This window comes from Chrysemys picta, chromosome 7 (assembly GCF_011386835.1).
Source record: "Chrysemys picta bellii isolate R12L10 chromosome 7, ASM1138683v2, whole genome shotgun sequence".
NCBI classification, from domain to species: Eukaryota; Metazoa; Chordata; order Testudines; family Emydidae; genus Chrysemys; species Chrysemys picta.
This window is the reverse complement of record NC_088797.1, coordinates 34,393,183-34,416,800: the sequence shown is the minus strand read 5'-3', so window position 1 is coordinate 34,416,800 and position 23,618 is coordinate 34,393,183. Positions and strand designations below refer to the sequence as shown.

At 58.6% G+C, this 23,618-nt stretch overlaps 3 protein-coding genes and 1 pseudogene across 6 annotated transcripts; 2 read left to right on the top strand and 2 right to left on the bottom strand.

Moving 5' to 3' along the window:
- Positions 1–1,306: 1,306 nt before the first annotated feature.
- LOC101945912 (microtubule-associated proteins 1A/1B light chain 3C-like) lies at positions 1,307–3,726 on the bottom strand. The gene is made up of 4 exons (XM_005289267.5): positions 3,551–3,726; positions 3,086–3,141; positions 2,745–2,851; positions 1,307–2,282 (listed from the first exon to the last, which is right to left on the bottom strand). Exons 1-4 carry the CDS (start codon positions 3,609–3,611, stop codon positions 2,120–2,122), a joined length of 387 nt encoding a protein of 128 aa, XP_005289324.3. The 5' UTR covers positions 3,612–3,726; the 3' UTR covers positions 1,307–2,119.
- Positions 3,727–4,443: 717 nt separating this feature from the next.
- LOC101950583 (dapper homolog 2-like) lies at positions 4,444–16,652 on the top strand. Of its 4 annotated transcripts, none has more exons than XM_042849609.2 (5): positions 5,165–5,493; positions 10,341–10,439; positions 12,431–12,725; positions 12,984–13,235; positions 14,729–16,652. In XM_042849609.2, exons 1-5 carry the CDS (start codon positions 5,305–5,307, stop codon positions 16,039–16,041), a joined length of 2,148 nt encoding a protein of 715 aa, XP_042705543.2. In that variant the 5' UTR covers positions 5,165–5,304; the 3' UTR covers positions 16,042–16,652. The 4 variants fall into 4 exon arrangements, with proteins under 4 accessions (XP_042705544.2, XP_005289338.3, XP_042705543.2 ...); XM_042849608.2 differs by having other exon boundaries at positions 12,428–12,725; XM_042849610.2 differs by lacking the exon at positions 10,341–10,439 and having other exon boundaries at positions 4,444–5,493.
- On the top strand, positions 10,634–11,221 carry LOC122173640 (small ribosomal subunit protein eS10-like; annotated as a pseudogene).
- A 3,921-nt stretch (positions 16,653–20,573) lies between the features above and the next one.
- On the bottom strand, positions 20,574–23,346 carry TTC9C (tetratricopeptide repeat domain 9C). The gene is made up of 4 exons (XM_005289266.4): positions 23,049–23,346; positions 22,266–22,521; positions 21,686–21,868; positions 20,574–21,118 (listed from the first exon to the last, which is right to left on the bottom strand). The coding sequence occupies exons 1-4, from the start codon at positions 23,058–23,060 to the stop codon at positions 21,024–21,026; spliced, it is 546 nt and encodes a 181-aa protein (XP_005289323.1). The 5' UTR covers positions 23,061–23,346; the 3' UTR covers positions 20,574–21,023.
- Between the last annotated feature and the right edge of the window lie 272 nt (positions 23,347–23,618).

Genomic DNA, 23,618 nt, shown 5'->3' with positions numbered 1-23,618 from the left:
GCAGGACAGGCTGCGGCAGCGCAACCTGCATGATTCACTCCTACAGTGGAGGAGGGAGTTCAGTCTTTGTGGCTCCTACCTTATTACACAGGCAGTTGGCCTGAGGCAACCCCCTTGGTGGGGTGATATGGTCATTTAGCCACTGTTGGTCTGGAGCAGGGCCTTAGAGATGAACAGCACCAAGCCCCACTCACAAGGGCTGGTTGAGGAGAGATTCCATAGTTTACTCAACCCTGCTAAGAATAGCATGAGAAGAATGAGGTGAGCGGAGGGGGACAAACCCAGGCTTCTGGCCAACTCCAGAGGGGAGACCCTTAAAGCCCCCCCTTCTGATGGGATTTCCAGCTTCAAACTGCTGTGCACCTACCTGCCTTAGCCAGACTCCAGAAGCAGCACAAGAAGATCACTCTTGTGCCATGGAAAGGGGGCCTCCAAGGTGCTTTGTACTAGGGGCAGAACTCCCACCCAGATGAGAATTAATTTGTAGGAAAGTGAGAATCAGGAAGAAATTTTTCTACTCCCCTCAACTCTGAAGAGGAAAAATTCTCACACACAGTTCCAAGTCCCTCTTTACATCTGTCTGGTGCAGGAGTCTCTGCAATCAACAGACTGGGACTCCAGAGCAGGGTACAGAACAGGAACTGCCTATTTAGTGGATGCTCCAGCCTCCTCGAGCATGTTCCCAGAACATGAGAACAGATGCTTCCCCTCCCTGCAATAAATCAGTCTTCCCAGCAGCAATGGAAGGAGAGGTCCTGGTATATGCACACGTTGTAGGGAGCAGGAAAGACACTAGCTGCTATCTCAGCCCCCTCCTGCTCTACACCTTTAGAAGCTTTGGGTGCTTAGATAACACAGGCCTTTTTAACCCAGCTTTCCTTTGCCCACTGCCGAATCAGTGACAGCCGCCAGCAGAAAGCAGCCTGTAATCTGTCTGAAATGAAGACAGGCTTCCAGCACGGCATCCAAGAGCTTTTACGCAGCACTGGAGAGGAAAGTACACCACACCAGCTAAACAATGCTCAGACTGGGGCCTGCTAAGCAGTTGTGGGTCCAGGACAGGGTTACCACAGCACAGAACCTCCCATCCAGGACAGGTTATTTGCACCAAGATAACAGGCCCAAGGGACCATGTGCTCTAAATACAGCTGTAACTAGTGCACTCCCCTCAGGCCTCTCTACTGACTGGTGGCATGAGCTGCTTGCACCTGGCAGGGGAGCTCTCAGTGCAGTCATTACTCTCAGCAACTGCAGTGGCTTAGCCATGCTGGATTGGATTGCCAGTCCCATTTCACACAGACAAGCATTTACAGAAACATGTTTAACGGTTAACTAGTGGTTACAGGGTATGCTTCTAAAGAGAACACATGTGCAGTCTAAAGGACAGACCACGCTTATTCCATGTGCAGGATTACCTTCCCTCCTGCACCACTCAACCTCCCTTACAAGAGAACCAGTCTACCCCACAGCTAGGGCTGCCCTCGAGGAGGAGGTTCACCCCTGTTCAGGGAGGTGAAGGGTCTCCAGTGGGTCAGCATTGGGGCTAGGAAAGTTGCTGGAAGATAAGTTTACTTCCTCTTATTCCAAAAGCTACTACCATGAGAGTTCTATCCCAAGGTCAGAGGGAACAGGCTGGGCTTTAGCAGCCCCAGGTGGTGCAGCAGGAACTCGGAGCCAGCACTGAGCAGTGTCCTACAACACCACCCCTTAAGCAATGGGGTCCTATTGGTCTCACGGGGGGGGGGGTGAGAGAATCACACTGGCACCAGTGCAAGAGACTGGTGGGTGTGACTATCCCCACAACACAGAAAGGACCATCCCATGGGCACCGCATGACACAGGGTGAAAGCACTTGCTCTGAGCTAAAGGGGCCCTCACTCTGGAGTCAGATCTTTCCCTTTGAAGCAAGTCTACCCAGGCACCCACCTGGGGAAGGAAGGAAATGGGCAGGTTCCTTGGCATCTCAGCACACCAGGGTAGATGCCCCACTGGCCAGGTAGGAATATCATTCCTACTCTGACCGGAGGGGGTGGGATGACACCATTTACCAAGCAGCAACATTAGAATGGGCAAGAATGGCTCCTCTCAGAAGACCAGGAGTCCGAGGCAACCAGTGGCCTTAGCCAAACATCTCCTGGGAGGCGTAGGTCATGTAGAGGAACCCGTCCTCATCTCGGTTTAGTGTGTACACCTCAGTCATGGTGAGTGACATGCTGACCAGGCTCCGGCTACCATCCACCAGCAAGTAGAACGACTGGGTAGAGCTGAGGGCCATCCTGTTCCTGGAGAAGCAAGAAGGCAGGAGAGCTGAGTCCCATCTGAAGGTAAGAAGGGAAAGCACTGACTGGTCTCCCCTGAGAGCACCCACTGCCTGCCTTGCCCAGGGGGGAACTGCACTACCTGGGCATTGCCTGTACTTGCTCACAGCCACCCCTGCACTTAACCCACAACAGCAGCCAAGGAGAACAGGGGTCCCCTACCCAGGGCATCCTGGAACAAGAAAGGGCTGTTCAGAGAGCTGCAGTCTCTGCATTAGCCTTTGGTAGCACCTCTCCCAAAGCTGTATGGCACCCCTGAAACACAGCCAGGGGCATCCTAAGGGGGCTAATGACTGCCCAGGTCACAGCACCCCCCCTATGGTGTCTCAGGTCAGAGACAGAAGCAGCACCTGGGGCACAGACACCAAGGGTGCAATACCAAGCCAGACCCCCACCTCCAATCACACACCTCCTCTCTTCTCTTACCGGATAATGGTCACAAACTGCCCCATGGTCAGCTCCTGAGGGACCAGGAACTTGGTTCTATCCAATGCTGGCAGCACCTTTTCCTTGGGGTACCGCTCCAGGATCACCTGGAAAACAGACACGTGGGAAAGGGAGGGAGGCAGCACCCCTCCCTGAGGCCACGCTGCTGAGATGGGCACCCCCCCCCAACCCTTTCCCTGCACCTGCGGAGTGGGGGGGGGGAAGAGAAGAGGTGAGGGACTATTTCCCACGCAGTGGCTGGTGTCCTTGGCCCCAGGCTACACGCTAAGCGCCCCCCACGCCCTACCTCCTCCCGCCAAGCGGTCGCCCTGCCCACTCACCGGGAGTTTGCTGGGGAACTTGGAGCGGACCGCGGCTACTTCGCGTTTCCTAGTAGCTGGAATGAGAAGCGGACCCGGGAAGGAGGGTCACAGTCACGGGGGCCGAGCCAAGGCTTCCCCCAGCAGAGACCCCTGAAAATCGTGAGAGACCCCGCGCGGGCAGCACCCTTTGAGATCTGGATACTCAGACGGACCATCCGGGCCGGGCCGGCCCCCCGCCGGGGGTGGGGCAGGGACAGGCAGCCAGCCCGGAGCAGGTCTCCCCGCACCCCAGATGCAGGGGGAGCTCCAGTCCAGCCCCCTTGTTTAGCTCCTGGGGCGGGGGGGCTCTCCGCTCCGAGCCCACAGAGGGGAAGAGGGCAGGGCACCCCGAGGTCCGCCCAGGGGCTTCCCCACAGGGGACGCCCTACCCTCGAATTAACCAGTCTCTCCCTGCAGGGACCCGCCCAGGGGCTCCTCTCTCACCGAAGCATTTCCGCTGCTTGAAGGGAGCGCGGGGCTCCCGGTTGCTGGTAACTGGCAGCATCTTGCAGGGTGCTGAGCGGGGCTCGCCTACCCCCCGGAGCCCTTTAAATAGCGCCGCTTGCGCCGCAGCGCTGCTCCAGCTGCAGCAGGATCCCCCTGCAACTCGCCCCGCCCGCGGGGGAATCCCTAAGGCCAGGTCCCTGCTGCTACTGGGGAGCGCAAGGGCCCTGACGGGACTGGGGGCTCCTGGTGGGGAGCAGGGCACTGAAGCGGGGGGAGGGTTTTTCTTCTCTATGGGCTGATTTTGCTTCTGCTCAGAGAAGAGGGAGTCTGTTAACTGTACCCCCCCCCCATGATGGGGATGGAAGCGGTTATCTGTTAATTGCCCCTGTCCTCTAAGATGGGGGAACAGAGGGGCCGAGGGGTCTTGTTAATTGCCCATGCCCCACATGGATGGGGGGTAGAGAGGAGTCTGTTAATTACCCCTGCTCTCTATGGTAGAGGGGTCAGTTAATTGCCCCCTATGATGGGGATAGAGGGGGATCTGTTAATTGTCCCCGCCACCCATGGATGTGCGATAAAGAGGGAGGTGTATTAGTTGCCCCTGCCCCCTGCGGTGCCCCCACCTCCGACACCCCATGCACGTCCAGCGGCTAGAGGGGAATTCGGCCGCATGGTTATTGAATCCCTTTGCCTGGCTCCGTAAAGAGCCGCAAGCAGGAGCCCACATGGCTGGGCCCCGGGGTGGAAGAGGGGGAGAGAGAATGGACGAACAAGCCCAGGCACGGACTCACAGTCACTCCCAAGGCCCACTCCCCCCGCCGGCCAAGGTGGGGTCGGGCCCGGGGCTGCTATGGGAGGTGTCGCTGGTCCGGGGCATGGGGAAGTGACCTGTCCCCAAGGGAGCTGGGGCTATATTTGGGGGAGAATCTGCCCCTCACTGGGGGAAGGATTTGGGGACATTGGCCCCTCGCAGGATTTGGATGGCATTTCACCCTCCCATGGGGTAATGGGGGCCTGTGCCCCCTATGCTGTATTCTGGGGGGTGCAGTGGGGTTATTTTACCCCTCGGGGTGTGTTTGCGGGTATTTGCCCCATAGTGCATTTGAGGGAGGGTCTAATGGGTTTTTGGCCCCCTGGTGCACGGGGGGGGGGGAGGGGATACAGGATTTACCGTCTACTCCCCTTTGATCCTCACTTCGTTCTACGAAATGTTTTGCCCGGGTCGGACCCAATCAGGAGCCCGGGGCCTTTGGCCCCGCCCCCACGTGACTCTTTCAAAACCAGCCCCTTTGTTTGAGCTGCTGTGTGTGCTGAAAGTCCCTGGCAAGAGGAGCCGGTGGCGGCTTCTGGGGGTTGCCTCTGTGCGTCCAGCTCCCCCATGGTGCATCCAACTTATCATCCCCCAGCCTACTCCCGGTGCATGCGACTTACCAGCACCCCTGCTGCTGGTGGATGTAATTTACTCTCCCACCCATCCTGCCCCGTGCATGCAATTTACCCCCCTCCCGGCATCCTGCTCCTGCTTGCGGTGCACACTTCCCTCTGCAGCTGCTGTACCCGGTGAGTCCTGGTTGCTGCACCTCCTTCCTCGCCTAGTCGATCCTGCCCCTGGTGCATACACTGCCCCCAGTTCTATTTTTTTCCTATTCCCGGTGTATGTACCTCCCCAGGAGCTGCGCCCCCAGTCCCTTCCCCGGTGCAAGCCCCCACCCCCACCCCGCTGATCGGTGTCGCTTGCCCCGGCGGTCCTCATGGCCCGCAGAGCTGTGCCGCCCTCCCTCTGGTCCGGGAGCGACCGAGTGCGGATCGGGGAGCGGCTTCAGGCCAGCCTGGCCGGGATCCTGGAGCTGGGACTGCTGAGAGAAATGCAGAAGGGAACCGTGGAGAGCGCCCTGGGCATCGGGGACCCGGCGGGGGCTGTCCCAGGGGGACAGCGACAGGTGAGAGTTGGCGGGGGGGGCGGCGGGAATGCATGGGCCAGGGAAGGGATTGTTGGGTTTAGTATGCGGGGTGGGGTGGTGCTGGTGGCCTGTGATATACAGGAGATTACATGATCTGGCCTTAAACTCTGTGACTCAGCGGGAGGGGCTGATTATGGGGGAGGGAAGAGTACAGGGGGCCAAGAGAGAGGAGCATGGGTAGCTGGGGTACAAGTAGGGGAACTTGAGCTAAGTGTATGGGATGGGGGCACAGGCAGGGTGTGTGGGGTACTGGGATATGGAAAGCTAAGGGGATGGGGATGGCTCTGGGTTAGGAGTGGGGTGTCGGGGAGGAACATGGGAGCTGGAGTAGGAGTAAGGGGGGAAGCTATGGTTGGTGTAACTATGGTGTAATTGGAGGTGTGATGGTGCAGGACTGGGGGTGTGATATGTAGGCTGAGGCATGAGTGAGGGGGCAAAGGGGTATGCTGGAAGGGAAGGGGCAATGGTTGCTGTGACCATGGGGAGGTTGGTTGCAGGGTTAGGGTCCAGGGGAGTTCTGGGGGCACAGGATACAAGTGGGGGAGCTGGAGGGCTCAAGGGCTTTGAGCAGGCTGGCATCCCCAGGACTCTGCCCTGGGATAGTGTGTGCCCCAGTTGGAGAAAAAAATTCTTTTTGCAGCAAGCAAGCCAGGAAAGCTCCCCAAATGCAACAACTTTCAGTCTGTGGAACAGCCCTGTGGGCTGCCAGCCCAGACCCAAGCTGTGCCTCTCCAGCCCTATGCCCTGCCTCTGGGAGTGGCTCAGATGGTTTAAGGGAAGGCACAAGAAACTCCAGTGTGGAGGACTATGTTCTGCCCATGAGGAACCCCCTGCTCCCTTAGGGGCTGGGTTGTGCCCTGAGGCTGAAGAGTCTGCATCCCTTATAGCCTCTTCTCCTGTCTGACATACCTGGACATGTTCCCATTATCCACAGATGTGTCCAGCCCTTTTGTGAATCCTGCTAGGCTCTTGTCCCCAGTCATAGCTTGTGGAAGTGAGTTCCACAGACTAATTCAGTGCTTGTTTCCTTTCTTTGGTGTTAAATGTATTGCCTCTTTAATTTCACTCAATGTCTCTTTGTTCCTGCATCAACTTTGGGGGTAAATGGAGTCCCCAGTCTGCCTTCTCTATGCCAGTTACTATTTTGTGTAACTCTCCGATGTCCCTTATCTGAACTAAACAGCCCCAGTCTCTTCCAACTTTCCTTAGACTGAAGTCTCTACCTGTCTTCTAATTCTGGTTTGTATTTGCACCCCTCCCAATTCCACTTCCTCCTTGTTGTGGATAAAGTTTGTGTAGAATGTGGCATGTGGAGGAGTTGGTAGGTTCATAGCCTGATGCTGGACAGCTTGTTTTGTGAGTTGTTTCTTATAAATTCTCTTTAGCCACTGCTTGAATGCAGCCACGTCTGGTGTGGGATGGTGCAGCTTATCAAACAGGACATTGCAATGCTGCTCAACAGCTTAGGAGAAGAAGGAAAAGAGAATCCATGATCCCTCTTAGACTGTCTCGTCATATAGGATGTATGCAGTGTTGTAGTCATATTGGTCCTAGGACATTAGAGAGACAAGGTGGGGGAGGTAATATCTTTTATTGGACCAACTTCTCTTGGTGAGAGAGACAAGCTCTTCTTCAGGTCTGGAAAACATACTCAGAGTGTCACTACTAAGTACAAGGTGGAACAGATTGTTTAGCGTAAGTAGTTACATATTTCAAGGCATCATTCAAGGTGAAGTGGCCTGTTAATGACTTATGCTAAACAATCTGTTCATTCTTGTATTTAGCGGTGACACTCTGAGGCCATGTCTACACTACAGAATTATAGAGCTACCACAAGTAATTACTTTGCTTGTGTGTGTCTATGCCAGGGGTCGGCAACCTACGGCACGTGTTCCAAAAGCGGCACGTGAGCCGATTTTTACTGGCACGCTGCTGCCAGCCGGGGTCCCAGCCACCGGCCCCGCTCAGCCCCCTGCCTGCTTGGGTGAACGGAATCCTAGGCTGGCAGTGGGCTGAGTGGGGCTGACGGCCAGGACCCCGGCTGGCAGGAGCCGGCGGCCGGAACTCCAGACCATCAGCTGGCTGAGCTGCTCAGCCCGCCGCCTGTCTGGGGTTCCGTCTGCCGGCCCCACAAAGCCAGCTGCTGGTGTAGGGTTCTGGCCGCCGGCCCCTTGCCAGCCGGGGTCCCAGCCCAGCTCAACTCGCTGCTGGCCTGAATGGCTGGAACTCCAGGCCGGCAGCGGGCTGAGCGGTTTAGTGCTCTGCTGGCCTGGGGTTCCATCTGCCGCCTGTGCTGCCGGTCTGGGGTCCCGGCTGCCAGCCCCGCTCATCCTGCTGCCGGCCTGGGTGAACGGAAACCCAAGCTGGCAGCGGGCTGAGCGGGGCTGACGGCCAGGACCCCAGCTGGCAGGAGCCGGTGGCCGGAACTCCAGACCGTCAGCTGGCTGAGCCACTCAGCCTGTCTCGGGTTCCGGACGCCGGCCCCGCTCAGCCAGCTGCCGGCCTGGGTGAACGGAAACCCAGCCGGTAGTAGGCTGAGCGGGGCCAGGACCCCGGCTGCCAGGAGCTGGCAGACAGAACCCCAGACTGGCGGCAGGCTGAGCCGCTCAGCCTGCTGCCGGTCTTGGGTTCCGGCTGCCGGCCCCTTGCCAGTGGGGTCTCGGCCCCGTTCAGCCCGCTGCTGGCCTGGATGGACAGAACCCTGGGCCGGCAGTGGCTGAGCGGGGCGGACGGCCGGGACCCCAGCTGGCAGGGGCCTGCGGACAAAACCCCAGACCAGCAGTGCGGGTCGCAGACGGAACCCGAGACCGGCAGCGCGCTGAGCCGTTCAGCCCACTGCCAGTCTGGGGTTCTGTCAGGAGCCCCTGTAAATGTACAATTTATTTTGGCATGGGAAACCTTAAATTACTGAAGACTTGGCACGCCACTTCTCAAAGGTTGCCGACCCCTGGTCTATGCTTTGCGCTTTGTGTCTGTGGTGCATGTTCTCCCCAGGAGCGCTTGTATCATTTATACTGTCAGCGTGGGGCCGCTCCTGAAAGCCAGTAACAGTCGACATGAGCAGCACAATGTCTACACTGACACTGCGTCGACTGACTACATCGACCGTGACTCTACGCCGCTCGTGGAGGTGGAGTTTTTAATTCAGCATAGTGGGGCAGTTACATTGGCAGGAGTGAAATTTAAGTATAGACACTTCTATAGTTAGGTTGACATAAGCTGCCTTGCCTCAACCTAACTCTGTAATGCAGACCAGACCTGAGTCCGTTTCCCAGACCTGAGGAAGAGCTCAGTGTAGCTTGAAAGCTTGTAACTCTCCCCAGTGGAAGTTGGTTCAATAGAAGATATTACCTCACCCATCTTGTCTCTTGTCATATAGGAGGCAGCGTTTTGTGCCTCCCTCATCTGCCCTGTGCCACAGGACCTAACTAATGGGTGGTGTGTGCTCTGCCGTACTGGGGCTGCTCTGTTTGCGTTTCTCAGCCTGCTTTGTCTGGAATGGATGTGCCCTCGTTTGTACAGTCAAAGCCCCAGGACAGGGGAGTTGGAGGCTTGTGGGGCTTCAGGGGAATTCTTGGCATCTCTTCTGACTCTGTTTGTCCTGAGGCTGGGAGCTGAGCTGCAGGGAGGGGGATTCAGGCCTAGGCTGCTGACCTGGCTTTGGCAGGTTGGTCTCTGTGGATTTGGCTTGCAGGGAGGTGGGCGTTGGCTGGCCAGGCCCTGTGTGTATTAGAGGAAACAAACCACCTGTTGTTTACAGTGCTCACTTGCTTCCTGCCTGGCTATCCTCCCAGCTCAGCTCTGCGCTGGCGTGGGCAGTGCCAGCTTCTCTGTCGGAACCGGAGTCTTCTCCTAATAAAAAACGGGGGAAACGTCAACTAGCCAGTTCCAGTGTAAACTAACCCTGGGACAGGCAGCAGGCTCCTCCCTCCATCCCTGCCCTGCACACCTGGCATGCAGGGGGAGGGGAAATAGGGGAGAGCTGCCCCAGGGCAGCCTGGCTGGTGCATGCCTGCTCATGCATAGTAATGCACACAGCTGTGCCTGTACTGGGGGGAAGAGGATATCTGAATAGCTGGGAGTCAGCGACCTGCCCCCTCCCAGGGACAGCAGTGAGGCCAGACCTGGCTTTCAGGACCAGCCTGGCTTAAGGCCAGCAGAGGCTTTGAATAACCAAATGGGTTGGGTGGAGGCATTGAGTCAGGGGCAGGTGGCAGAAATATCAGTGTGATCTGGCCGTTCTCCAAGGTGAATGGTGCATGTGTGGACCCTCCATGCACACCCTGGGCACCCCAGCAAGCCCCTGCCTGCACACCCCGAACCTTGAAATCTTGTACATGCCCCCTCCGCTCTGCCTGTGTGGAGCATGTGTCTCTCTCTGCTTCAGTAGGTAAGATGGAGGCGGGGGAGGGCTCACACAAAGGCAACAGCTGCCCAGCCTGGGAGGGATGGAGCTGAGCTGAAAGGCAGAAAGGGGCCTCTGGGCTCATGTTTCACTCCTGCCGCCAGCTTGGCTCTGGGGCCCGCCCCCCTCTTCCTCACAGGCTTCCCTAGCCTGGCTGTTAGTGGGTCTTGGGGGAAGTCCCATTCCTTCCCACCCCCATGCAGGAGAAGCCAGGCATGTGGGACAGTAGGGATGATGCTATGGCGCATGCTCCCTAATGGAACAGGTCACTGTGGCTGATGCTGGGGGCCGTGGGGCAAGGCCTGGGTGTATCTGGGGCCATAGGCTGTGGTGGGTTGGAGGGAGCAGCACCTGTTTTCCACTGTGATTTCCCCCTCACCACCATATTGCCTCACTGTTTTTTTACCCTCTTGAACCCCAGAGTCCAATAAAACCTGAGCCAGCCCCTCCTCTTGGGGGGAAGCCACGGGGCCCCCCAGCTCCACGTCAGCCAGGATACAGATCTGCAAACATCTCTGGGGTAAGAATGACAGGGCCAGCCTCCTCCCCCGCCCATGGAGGAAGGGGGATGGATGGGAGGTTGAGGTAAAGTGCAGGGAGCTGGGGAAGGTTGTGATCTTATCAGTACTTCTAGTCACCAGCCTGGGGTCAAGGTGCATCATCCCTTGGCCTCCTGAACTCCTCACCTGGCTGTGGCTGCTGCTGCTTCCCAGTTCCTGGGGTGGGCAGGGAGGCCCCTGCCTTCCAGCTCTCGGGCTTACTGTTACCGCCACAGTGTTGATGCCCAAGAAGAACCGGATTGCCATCTACGAACTCCTTTTTAAGGAGGGAGTGATGGTGGCCAAGAAAGATGTTCACATGCCTAATCACCCAGAGCTGGCAGACAAGAATGTGCCCAACCTCCATGTCATGAAAGCCATGCAGTCACTGAAATCACGTGGCTACGTGAAGGAGCAGTTTGCTTGGAGGCACTTTTACTGATATCTGACCAATGAGGGTATCCAGTATTTGCATGATTATCTTCATCTTCCCCCTGAAATTGTGCCTGCCACCCTGCCCCGTAGCCGCCCTGAGACTGGCAGACTGCGGCCCAAAGATCTGGAAGGTGAACGCCCTGCACGTCTTACTCGGGGAGAGGCCGACAGAGATACCTACAGACGCAGTACTGCTCCACTTGGTGCTGACAAAAGGGCTGAGGCTGGTGCAGGAGGAGCTACTGAATTCCAATTTAGAGGTGGATTTGGTCGTGGATGTGGTCAGCCTCCTCAGTAGAATTCTCTGATCATGTTTTTGTGTATAATAGGTGAAAATCTAAAAAAGAAAAAAAGTGCTGTCCGGCGGGGAGAGAGCTAAGACACTCTGTGCTGGGGGTACAGTGGCCAAGCTGTATGCCACCCCCACACCTGGGGGGAGATTGGGAGCAGCTTGCCCTCCCTTAGCTTCCCATCCATTGGAGATGCCTCCGGGCTGTTTCCCAGCTAGGGATGTGTCTAAAGCTGCTGCAGGGGGGAACATCTGCATAGGTGGAGGAAGCCTTGCCTAGTGGGTTGAGCATGTGGCTGTGTGCAGGATTCCTGGGTTCCCTTCTCAGCACTGCTGCTTGGTCTGTGCCACCTGGGGCAGGTTCTGTCTCTGCCTGTCACTGTAAGGGAGGCTGATGCTGCCTGACACCCCTGGGAGCTGTGGGGGCTAATGGGCAGGGTGCTCTGAGCCTGGAAAGCGCCAACAGTAGCTTTGCAGAGTTCACTCAGCAGTGGGCTCCCTTCTCCCTTGGGCAGCTGCTCTGGGGCAGGGCCGGGCTCCTGGCTCATTGGGGCACTGGAGCCTAGACATGCCACACAAGCTGCAGCTTAGAATTGGTTTAAAACCCGATAGGGCTAAACCGACACCGCACGTGTGTGCGGACGCAGGAAACTGGTTCTGTCCCTTCAGCCTGCTCCTGTAAATGTGCCTTCAGCAGTGACACCATGCTGAGCCAAGTTTGAATCAATGGGAGGCCATGCCTGCAGCACCGATCGGTACCTCAACGCCTTAGTTCAACCTGTGCAACTCCCTGTGTGGACCAGAGCTTACTGGAGTGCAGTGCCAGCACAAAGGGGGGAAAGGGGCCTGCTCTCCAGGGGGGAGGAAGGGTCCTCTGCAGTGATGGGGCGGGGGGTGATCTCGGAAGGGTTCCGGGAGTCTCTGTGGTGCCCAGAACAGTGATTGAAGGGAGCCCCCTCAATGGGGGAGGGTTCTCTGTGTGATGGGGGCCCTGATCTTGCTCAGGTAGCGGGGTCTATTCAGTGCCCAGCAGGCCGGGAGGAGGGAGTCTGGGGTAGAGTTGGGGGCCTGTGCAGTGCCCAGTGCCATGGAGGAGGCCCAGTTGTAGTTGCGGCTGTGCTCTGCCAAGCTCCTTGCAGAGACACAGAGCTGGGGCTGGCCCTGGATGCCAGGGCCCTGAGTGGCTGGTGGGTTTGGTGGCTGCTGGCATCTCTCTAACTAACCTTGTTCATGCTTCTGCCACAGCAGGGATGGGGCAGTCTGGGGGCTAAGGAACCACTGCCCCCAGCTAAGCTGGACCGGAGCAAGTCTGAGGACCTGCTGGGCATCCCTGAGAAGCCATGTGTCTCCTACTGTTCCTCTGAGGGCATCGATGTGGGACGCCAAGCCGGGAACAGGGACAGCAGAACGCCAGCGACGAGCCTGGCCTTGAGAACCACCGGCTCCAGCGAGCAGCTGCTGCTCCCCAAGAGGCCCAGGGCACAGACAGAGCTTAGCTTCACTGCACCAGAGACCTCAGAGGCCGACTCCAGGCCCAGCTCAGGTATGTCCGGCAGGGGTTGGGCCCTGGCAACCAGGAGCGACAAGGCACCAGGGCCTGCTCAACCTGGGTGGAGTGTGATGCGAGCAGAGGCTTCGAGCTGGGCCATGTACCCTGTTAGGATCATCCTCCACAACCCAGAGTCCTTGGGACTTGTTAGTGGGGGACTCGGCAGGAGGAGAGACCCATCCTGTTCGGGGCTGGCGAGGGGAGAGATAAGGACAACCGGTCCCCTGCAATGAATCTCTCCTCTTGCCCCAGGGTTCTACGAGACCAGCGAGATGGGCTCCCTGTCCAACTCCTCCACGTCCATGCACAGCGAGTGCCCAGGAGGCTCGCACTGCAGCGTCGGTTCCCTCGCCCACCTCCCAGGCCTACGGGACAGTGGCTGTTCACGGCCACACTCCACTGACGAGGCCACCGTCCGGCTTCTCGACCTCCGGCTGCAGCGGGTAATGGGACCCAATGCTCCCAGCAGCCCCCATGCTGCTGCCAGGAGACCAGTCTCAACAGGTAAGAAGGAAACGGCCAGCTCAGGGTGGGGAGCCCTGCTGCCAACCAGTAGGATCCTGGGAGTAACAAGGTGGGAGCATGACCCTGAACCTGGCGGGGGGAGCTGACTGATTCTAACTTCCCCATTCCCACAGGGGCTCTGGACACCCTGCCAGGTGCCGTTGATGCCCCCAGACCCATGGCAGGGTCAGTGCAGGACTGTCCCATACTGCCCGTTCTCTGATTTTCTGCATCCCAGGCAGGGGTGGGGCCTGCCTGCTCCCCACTGCCTCACAGATACTCCAGGAGCATTGCGCTGAGTTGTCACAGATCTCAAGACCAGGAAAGTGCTGGACAGCCTGGCCCAGGGACTCCTGTATGTAGCTTGCCACTCATGGCTGAGCTAGAGCATGCCTACAAGGCCTGGTCTGCACTAGAAGGCCTCAGCAGTGTAAAACCCCACCCCCTAACCAGTGTAGCTCGCCCCAGTGCAGCTGCAGTTATACCAGCATAAAGGTGCTGTACCCCAGGAGAGTTTATTCCAGGAACAGCTAAACCAGGTCAGTGTAACCACATCCCCACTGGGGAAGGGATGCTCTATGCTTTCACTACACCAGTGTGGCTACAGTGAACAAGGCCTTAGAATCCTGGGCTTAATTTACAGCCCCCACCCCATGTCCCACTCTCCCTTGTGATGGGAAATCAACCATCTCCCTGGGTCTGTTCAATGGCTAATCACTCTCCCTTTTAACAATGTGCTTTCCATCTGGTCCGAGGCCAGGTCTGTTGCTGCCGGTGTAGCTATCCCCATAGGCTGTCCCTGTGTACTACACCAGCAAAACACGCTGAGCGTGGCTGCACCGTAGACTGGCAAAACGGCTCTTGTCCCGCAGCACCAGCGAGATCTACCACTACCCCTTTTGCCAGTAGTTTATTCCAGCCCCACCGAGCGCACACAGCTCTACTGGCAAAAGGCCTTTTTTGGGTGGCAAAACTGCAGCTATGCTTGGGCTTTTGCTGGCACAGCTATGTTGAGTGAAAGATGATTTTTTTCACCCTTCTCCCTAACAGAGCTGTGCTGGCAAAAGCCATAGTATAGACACAGTTATATCAGCTAAAAAGGCATCTTGCTGGGGAAACTGATTTTGCTGGGGAAACTGGTCTAAGCTGCACCTCCACTAGGAGGAACTGCTGGGGTAGCTATGCCTGTATATCTGTACCAGCTGACCCCTCCTAGTGGGGACAAGGCCCTGGTCTCAAGGCAGGTTTTCAGCCCTCGACTTGTTCTCCTAGCTCTCCTCTCAACCTGCTTTGTTGCCCGGGGATCCCTGCCAGTGCCCGTGGTCACCCCTAGGTCACCACTTAGCCAGCTGTGTCCAGCTCAGATACTGGGTCCAGTTTGGTACAGCCAAGCCCCATGTCATGCCAGGAATATTGGCCCAGGCACCTGGTGTCCCCTGCCAGGCCAGAGCCTGTCTCTGATCCAGGGTGCCTGCTCTCTACTCTCTCCACAGGGGACCTGGAGTTCCTGCTGAGCCTGGGTGAGCTCTCTCCAGCCTTCCCTCAGCTCCTGCAGTACAAGTGCGACCTGGTGTCCCGCAGCACCAGCGAGATCTACCACTACCCCAGCCCGCTGCATGCCGTGGCCTTGCAGAGCCCACTCTTTACCAGTGGCCTGTCCCGAGGCCCATCCCAGGAGGACCTCAGTGAGCGGGCAGCCATCCACACTGTGCAGGAGGGCTCTCCCCAGAGTGGGACAGCCCCCTCAGAGGAGCAGCGCCAGGTCCAGCTGGACCGTTACATCGCCAAGCTGGTGCTGAGGTACAGGTGTCGGTCGGCAGCTAGCCGCACAGAGCCTGGCTACCTGGCAGGGCACCAGAAGAGCCAGTCCATGTCATCGGTCTGTGGCTCCCCGCTGGGAGCTGGGCCGCTCCCCGGCTGGAAAATCCGCAGGCGCATTTCTACCTGCTCCCACCTCCGCTCTCCAGAGGGGCCCGACAGCTCCCAGGCCCTGGACGGCCCAGGGGGCCGGGGCTCCACTGCCTCCTCTGTGGGGTCCAGCGAGCGTTCAATGGGGTTGCTCCTGGAGCAGCTCTCGCTGTGCCGGGAGCAGCCAGAGGGAGTTGGCTGGGCCGAGGCCTTGTCCTGTCATCCCCATGTGGTCAGGGTCAAGGCCTCCTCCAGGAAGGCCCTTGGCACTGAGCGGGAGCGGCTGTACAAGGGTAAGCATGCCTCGCGGGAGTTGGTGAAGGCAGGCGAGGGTGCGGAGCGCAGCTGGCTCAGCCCACGGGAGCTGCTTCGCAGGATCAGCCTCCGGCGCAGGCCAGCTCTCCGGGCAGAGGGCGGGAGCCGCTGCAGCTCAGAGGTGAACGTCCGCACGCCAAGGCCTGTGTATCGCTGCAGCTCCCAGCACTGCCTGGAGCCCCCGGGCAGACACAAGTGGGCATCTGTCCTGGAGATCTCCAGCCAGGCCCTGGGGAGGCCGAAAGCCGAGCCCTTCCCCCCACCAAGCCGCCAGTTGGCCTTCTCCACAGACTCCTGTTTCCCTGATGGCAGCCAGCTGGAGCTGCAGCCACAGCGGGCTGAGGGCAGCAGTGCCTCCAGCCTCAGTGAGGTGGATGCTGTCAGCCTGAATGGGGATTGGCGACTGCGGCAACTGGGCCCACCCAGGGCCCGCCCGCTCCATGCCTCTGCCACACTGGATTCCAGCAACCTGGCCATGGCCAGCTTCAAACTACACAGGACCCGCTCCTTCAAGGAGCTGAAGAGGATGGTGAGCCGTTCCCTCAGGCCTCTGGCTCCCAAGGCCAGCGGAGCCTCCAAGTGACCTCCTCTGGCTGCAGGCTGCTCCCAAAAACCCTGTGGCAAAACCCCCAGCTAGCCCCATCCTTTGGGGGGGACCCCGTTTACTGGGACTGCCTCCTCCCCACAGTCTCTTCACCGTCCCCTCTTCATGTCTCTTCTCTGTGGTAGACAGCTGACTGGAATTGGCAGGGCCTGGTGCTTCACCCACCCTGATCGCCGACAAGTTGGGGAGGGGATTTAGAAGCAGCCCCTGCCCAACGCTGGCAGAGCTGCAGTGACAAGGCTGGCACAGGGGCACCCTCTCCCTACAGTACGAACAGGCCAGAGCAGCCTTCTCCCTGAGAGGCAGGAAGCTTGAAATGGCCCCCCAACTTCTAAGGGTGGGATGGGGCAGGAGTCACACTGGGCTCTAGGGACTGTATCTGGGCCCCTAGTGTGGGCTTGAAATCAAATGTTCAACAGGTACCATAGGCCCCTCCGTCTCCCATAACCTAGGTGTGTCTAGGTGCTGTTGTCTGCCCAGCTGCAGCAGGCAGGCGTTCTGTGTAGGAGGAGCTGCCTGGGTCTGGCTGCACCAAGGAGCCTCAATTGCTGGTGTCAATTCTAAGTGAAAAAATAAAAATAAAAAATGAATGTGAAGGATTTGGAGGGTGTTTTAGAACTGGGGAGGGGGGGGATGTCTGCTGGCCTGGGAAGGGCAGTGCCCCACTCGTGTTAAATGCTGGCCAAGAAGGCAGCGGGTGCTCTCTCTCTCTGTCCATGCATAGGCTGTTTTATGAGCATGGGTGCTCACATGCAATCCTTCCCTGGCTGTTACAGCCAAGCCCTGCATTTTGTTAGCTGCTGTGGCCTTAGCCTTGGCTGGGGGTGCAACCCAGTCAGCTGTTGGCAAAATCCCTGTGCACTCCCTACCTTAATGCCTCCAGCTTACCAGGGGAGATAGGATAGGATCCTTGCTGTTGTTGGGAGGACTTACCCTAAGGGCAGCATTTAGAATAAGTCCAGGCAGCACCTGTGGAATGGCAGCAGGGGGCTGTGAACTGGACCCCCTGCTCTATTTCATGCTGCTGCTGCTTGTCAGATGCTGCTTGTATTAACCCCATGCCAGCTGCCTCCATGCTAATAACTCCCCCTCGGAGCCCAGCACTTGTCCCTGGAGCTGGGAGGAAACCCCAGCTGTAAGGTGCTTCTCTAGGTGAAATTCAGTAGCCTCAACCTGTGCCATCACATGGGGTTTATCAGGTGTGTGGGCCCAGGGGCTGGCCTGCACAAGAGAGACCTTCCACTGCTTTCTCACAGGCTCCTTGCACCCATGGCTTGGCCTTCCTGGCCCTTGCTTCATCACTCCTGCTGGTGCCCTGTTGGCTTGTGCATTAATTCTGAGCCTAGGAGGGAGAGGAGAAAGACCCACCAACAGTAGTGCTGCCCTCCCTGAACCTCTCACCTGCACATCCCCTGCTTGGGGAGGGGTTGGCTGTTGCTCTTAGAGAAAAGGGAATAAGCAAGGGGGATAGTAAAGGGTGGCCCCATTACTGCATGAGGTAGAGTCACAGACTGTTTAAGGCCACAGCAGGCAACTGGATCATCAGGCATGAGGCACAAACTCGAGCAGTTCACTGCATTGAATCCAATACCTCTTGACTAAAGCATCTTCCAGACAGGCTGTCTGAGAGTCTGGAAACCTCAGGAGATGGGGGAATCTACCCCCTACTTGGGAGTTGTTCCAATGGTAAATCACCCTCCCTAGGAAAAATGTGGCCCTTAATCAAGTCACCTCTTTACTAAACAGAGTGAGCACCGTCAGTTTCTCTGGGTTAGGCACTTCTCTCGCCCTCAAATAGAGTCTGTGGCTCTTCCCTGCATGCTGGCCAAGGCCCTGCTTAAAATGTGTATCACAAAACTGGATGCAGGATTCTGGGATCAGTCTCCCCAAGGCCACAGCTAGGCAGCTTGTTGGGCGTATAGAGGAGAGGAGCGTGGCCTTTCTGAGATATTGTGTAATGACCTGCTGGGCTCTGCTACAGCTGCAATACCTTTTCCCCCATTTCATGGGGCTGCAGGGTGCTGGAAAGAGGCATCCACTTCTCCAGTCAGTTATTTATTTCTCCTGCATGAGCCTTGCCCTGTTCTGCACGACACCACACAGAGGAGGGAGAGAACTTGGCCCTGGCATGAGCCATGGCACCTGCTTCACAGTGGCACAGCCAGCAAGGGCAGGAGAATCGCTTACCTGCTCAGGAAGGGAACTAGGAATGTCCCAGGCTTGGGTTTGGCCAGGGCAGACGGAGCACAGCGCATGTAGGGACTGGGCTGTACAATGGCTGACCTACAATGCAGAGGCCTTGGCTACATACAAACTGGTTGAATTAAAGTGCAGCAAACCCTGGGTGGAGTGCTCTTGGCAGCTCCTAATCTGCTTCAGCTGCACTGAAACTGGAGTGTCCACATGGAGCTCTGCAGCTGTTCAAGTGAACCAGTCTTCACTGGTGTCACCCTCTGTGCAGACAGGCCCCCTTGGCCCCAAACCCTGATCAAGAGAGGCTGTGCCCCCGTAGCTTGGCTGCCAGGGACCTTGGACCCATTCTGCCCCCGTTCCCACCCCAGCCCCTGCTCCTGTCCCCTCTTCTGCCCCAGCCCCCGATTCTGGCCTTGTTTAAAACAAAACACAACAATCTTCCTGTAGTCCCTAGCGATCGTTGTCAGGCAATCCCACAGCCTTATCTAGCCCCTGGGAGCCCGGGGCCCTGGCTTCACATTACCTGGCCATGACCCCAGTCACAGCCTCACATCCCTGTGGCAGATGCCAAGACGCGGGGTGGTGGAGCAGGTCCCTGCTCCTGGCTGGGTTGGATCAGCTTGTCACCTGAGAAACCTGCACTTCCTACCTGGAGTGGATCCCTGGCTCTTCCCTCCTGCCTCTCTGCCCTCTGGGGCTGACTCCAGCAGGCCAGGTGGAGGGGCTGCTGCACCAGGCACGCTAGTGGAGGAGGCTAAGCCCAGCTCTCAGGACAGGACAGAGGTGGTTGGGGGTCACCCTCTAGGATGGAGCAACGCCATGCACTGGCCTCACCTTAGTACTCTTTAGCCTGGGCCCTGGGGCTGAGAAGCTGGGGCAGCACCAGCAGTTTGCTGGTGACTTGGTGTTTGCACATTGCAGGGAGAGGAGGGACGAGAGCAAGGGGGGAGCTCAGAAGAATCAACAGTCCCATTTCCCAGCTGTCGGCAGCCTGGGGGGAGCTGTTTGCTTAAGCAGCAGGGAGGAGCCAGGGCGTGTGGATGGCAGGAATGAAGGATGTTTGCTAGGATGGGAGGGCTAGGGGAGGAGGAGTCAGGCTTGTTGCAGGACCTGACAAAACCGAGCCCTTGGGAAAGAAGCCATGACCCCCCCAGAGCAGATCTCCCACCTGGCTGCTTGGAATGAGCCAGACAGTGTAGGCTCCAGGCCCAGCTCTGATATGAGCAGCCAAAATGTCAGAACCTGAAATGCAGCTGCCCCCAGGGCCGGCTCTACTGTCTTTGCCACGCCAAGCAGTGTGGGGGCAGTCAGTGTGCTGTTAGGGCGGCACAACGCGCTGGCGGAATTCGGCGACCGCTTCTGTCTTCAGCTGGAAGACAGAAGCTGCCGAATTGCTGCCGCAGGCAGCTGAACATAGAAGCTGCCGCCAGATTGTTGCCGCCGCCATGGAAACGTGCCTGCTGCCCTAACGGCACACGGACTGCCCCCAATGTCTGCGGCGGCAATTCGGCGCGCTGCTTGGGGCGGCAAAAACACACGGACTGCCGCCCCAAGCACCTGCTTGGAATGCTGGTGCCTGGAGCCGGCCCTGGCTGCCCCCACCCCTCATTTCTATCTGAACAGCTGTCGTTGGGGCCTCAGGGGAGCATAGCGTGGGAAGGGTATGATGCACCTCTGCAGTGGGGGGGCATAGTGCAGGCACCAGTGCAGCGTGTGCCCTGTCAATGGGATAAGCCACCTCCCTGCACAGTCCCAGTCTAATCCAGGCCCCTCTGCAGCGTGTGTAAAGCATGCAGTCACTGCATGAGCCCCAGTGCTGCAGGCAGCTGGCTGCAGAGAGGGTGAGGAAAGTGGAAATTACTTATCAGAGGGGTAGCCGTGTTAGTCTGAATCTGTAAAAAGCAACAGAGGGTCCTGTGGCACCTTTGAGACTAACAGAAGTATTGGGAGCATAAGCTTTCGTGGGTAAGAACCTCACTTCTTGCATCTGAACAAGTGAGGTTCTTACCCACGAAAGCTTATGCTCCCAATACTTCTGTTAGTCTCAAAGGTGCCACAGGACCCTCTGTTTCTTTTGGAAATTACTTGTTTGTAAGGGCCAGAGGGGGCCAGGGTCCCAGGTGGGGTGAGGTCATGTGGCTCAGGATGCCAGGCTCAGCTCAGACGCCTTCGGATAAAAATGACCCAGCTACGATCACTATGGAAATGAGACCAATAGCAGCAGAGCAGGGGGTTAACGTCCCTGAAACAGCCCCCTGCTCCCCAAGTGCTCCCTCTGAAGGAGAGCCCAGGCAGGGAAGGGACAGACACACACACAGTGCAGGGAGACAGGTCACTTTATGAAGAGGGCCAGCAGGGTGACACAGCTAATGATCCAGCCCACGTTCCCTGCCTGTGGCCCCACAACCATGGGGTGGTTGAGCCTGTGCAGTTGTGACTCTGGGAATGCCCAGGCCCTTGGGAGCAACAGAGAGGACACTGGTCCTCAGACAAGAGAAACGGGAGCAGTCCAAGCAGGTCCTAGCCACCAGCCTGAGGTTTCCTCTCTAGCAATCCAGGTCCCAAGTGACCTCATGGGTCCTAGGCCATCAATGGAAAGCCAGACATATCCCCGTTACCCTGGTGTTATGTTAGTGGGGGTGTCCCTGTGGCCTGGCAGTCTGTCCAGGGAAGGGGGGTGCATCCACATGGCCCTGGAGTTCTGTCCAGGAAAGGGGGGTGCATCCATGTGGCCCTGGTGGTATCTGGTTGGGGGAGCCTTGATTTCGCTAGCTGAACATCCCCATGTAGAGCTGCTTCTCCTTCTGGTGGTAGGTGCTGAGCTGGGACTCTGTCAGCTGCAGGTACCGCTTGACGTTGGCGTCTCCATGGAGCAGAGGAGAGAGACAGGACAGGCCAAGGCGTGAGCTGAATGCCCAAACTCATCCCCTCCCCTTACGCCCTGTTCCCACAAGTTGAAGTGTTAAGCTAGCCTCCTCCTGTGCCCTGATCTAACTCCCAGTACTCCCTACGCCAGCATCCTCCGCCAGCACAAAGCCAGGCACCTGCTGCTAATGCCCGTGCAGCTGAAGAGCTGCTCCCTGCCCCAGAGGTGTCCACCCTGCCCACCCACAGATATATCACCACTACGCTCTCCTCACGCCCAGACATTTACCTGCTGCCAATGCTACTGCAGACGACAGCTGTCCCCTGCCCCCAAGAAATGTCCCTGCTGCCTACCCCCGAGAGGTGTCTGCCACCAGTGCTGTTGTAGCTGGGTAGCTGTCCTGCTGCCCCTGCCCCCACTGCCCTTCGGCTTGGGGTCACCCTCGGGATGGGGTGCAGCAGGACAGCTCCCCTGCTGCGTGGAGACAGGGCCCTGATTCTTCCCAATCAAGGGTGACCCTCCCAGTCCCCCCCACTCCATGAGCGACCCTGCCCCAGCTCTCACCTCGGGGCTGGCTGCATGAGGCCGCCATGAGATAGTGCCGGGCCTGGTCATAGTCCCGCAGGTGGTAGGCGGCCACGCCAGCGCGGTACAGGGCCTTGGGGTTCTCAGGCTGCCTCTCCAACACCTTGAGGCTGTACTCCTTCACCCGCTCATAGTTCACTGGCTCCATGTGGAGCAAGCAGGCTGGGGGGGGTGGGAGGAACAGCACCAGTGAGATGGAGCAAGGGGGCAAGGAGTGTCACTGCTGTAACAGCACAGTGGCATCACTACCACGAGACTGGCACGCACAGATGGAAATGGTGGTGGCAGATCCACGGCTCAAGTGGCTCATGGGGTGGAGGGAGATGGCGGTGGATGTGGCACCCAGGGGGCCGAATAGCCCATGGAGGAGGTGGGGGGTGGGGTGGTGGCAGTGCCAACCAGAGGATGAAGGAGCCCACAAGCAGGGCATGGTGGGGGAGGGTGCACGGCAGGGTGTCACGAAGGGGGAGGGTGCACTGCGATGTCACTGGGGAGCTGGGACACCCCTGGGGGACACAGTGGTGATGTCACAAGAAAGCAGCCACCCCCCATCCCTCACCAGCCAGGTTGTTGTAGCAGTCGGTCTGGGTGCCATGCAGTGCCCTCTCCTGTTCAGGTGTCACTGGCGGCTGCTCGCGCCCGAAGGCCTGCAGGGGAGAGGGTACACTGGGGTCCAGCCCTCGCAACTGCAGCAGTGCCCGGTGGTAGCGGCTCACGGCATCTCTGAAGCGCCCGTCCTTGTAGCACCGGTTCCCGTCCTCTTTGAATCTCTGGGCCTGCTGGAGCCGCTGGTCCATGGCCTCCCCTGAAGAGCCCTGCAAAGAGAGATGCAGCTGCAAACAGACTCTTCCCAGGAGACATCGGGTCTTCCCAAACTGATTCACCTGCCCAAACACCACGTCCTCTCCATGTACCTGGCTCTGGGGAGGGGGAGCAGCTAGAACCGTACACCGCACGGAGGAGGTGTGCGTGGGCCAGGGTCTCCCAGGAAAGCAGGGCCAAGTGTCCAGTGCCCTGGGGTGTTTAATGATCACAGGTAATAAGTAGGGCTCAGCTCCATGGGGAGGGGCCCTCTCCTCTCCTCCCCAGTCTAGGACTCTGCTCTATAGGGAGGGCACAGGGTTTGCTGCCAGCTAGGGGGATGCATGGGGCTATGGGGCTTAGAGCTATAGGGAGGGTGCATGGTGTAGGGCTCAGTGTAATAGAAGGGGCTCGGTGCTCGAGGGGGGTGCATGGAGCTGCACCGTTTGGGGGGCGCAGCACCACATGGGGCACGGGGCTATGGAAGGGCTGCGGGACTCCGCGTCCTGTCTCGGGGCAAGGGAGGCGCTGCGGCTGGTACCTGCGCGGCCATCCGGGCAGCCGCTCCGGGGCCCCGGACGCAGAGGCCGATCCGATGCCGCCTCGCTCAGCAGCCGCGGCCGAGCTCCATGCTGCTTCCTGCCCGGCCCAGGAAGCGCGACCGGCCGCGCTGGGCAGGGAGATCAGACACCATGTGACTGGGCGCCGCGCAGGGCCGGGGAGCCAGGCCCCTGGCAGCAGCCTTCTCTGCCCCAAGAGCTGGGCGGGGCTGGCTGGTGCCATGGCCGGGGGCTGCCTTGGGCGTGCTGGGGCGAGGCTCCCCCAGTCTCTCCCGCTCCTGCGCTGTGACGCTGTCCGGCCTCAGCCGCTCGGGGGCGCTCACATCCCGCAGTGGGGAGTCAGGCAGACCGCAGCCTTTGCCTGCAGGGAGCCGCCGCCCCAAACGCCAGGAGCGACTCCACTGGTGCAAGGGCTGCGGGACTCCTGTGCCACCAGCAGGCACCTCATCCCAGCGGGGAGCGTGCAGAAGGGCTGTGACTCTGGGTGTACCCCCTACTGCCAACCTCCAAGGAAGGTGTTCTGGGATCTCTGGCCGAGTTGTAAGAGGAGG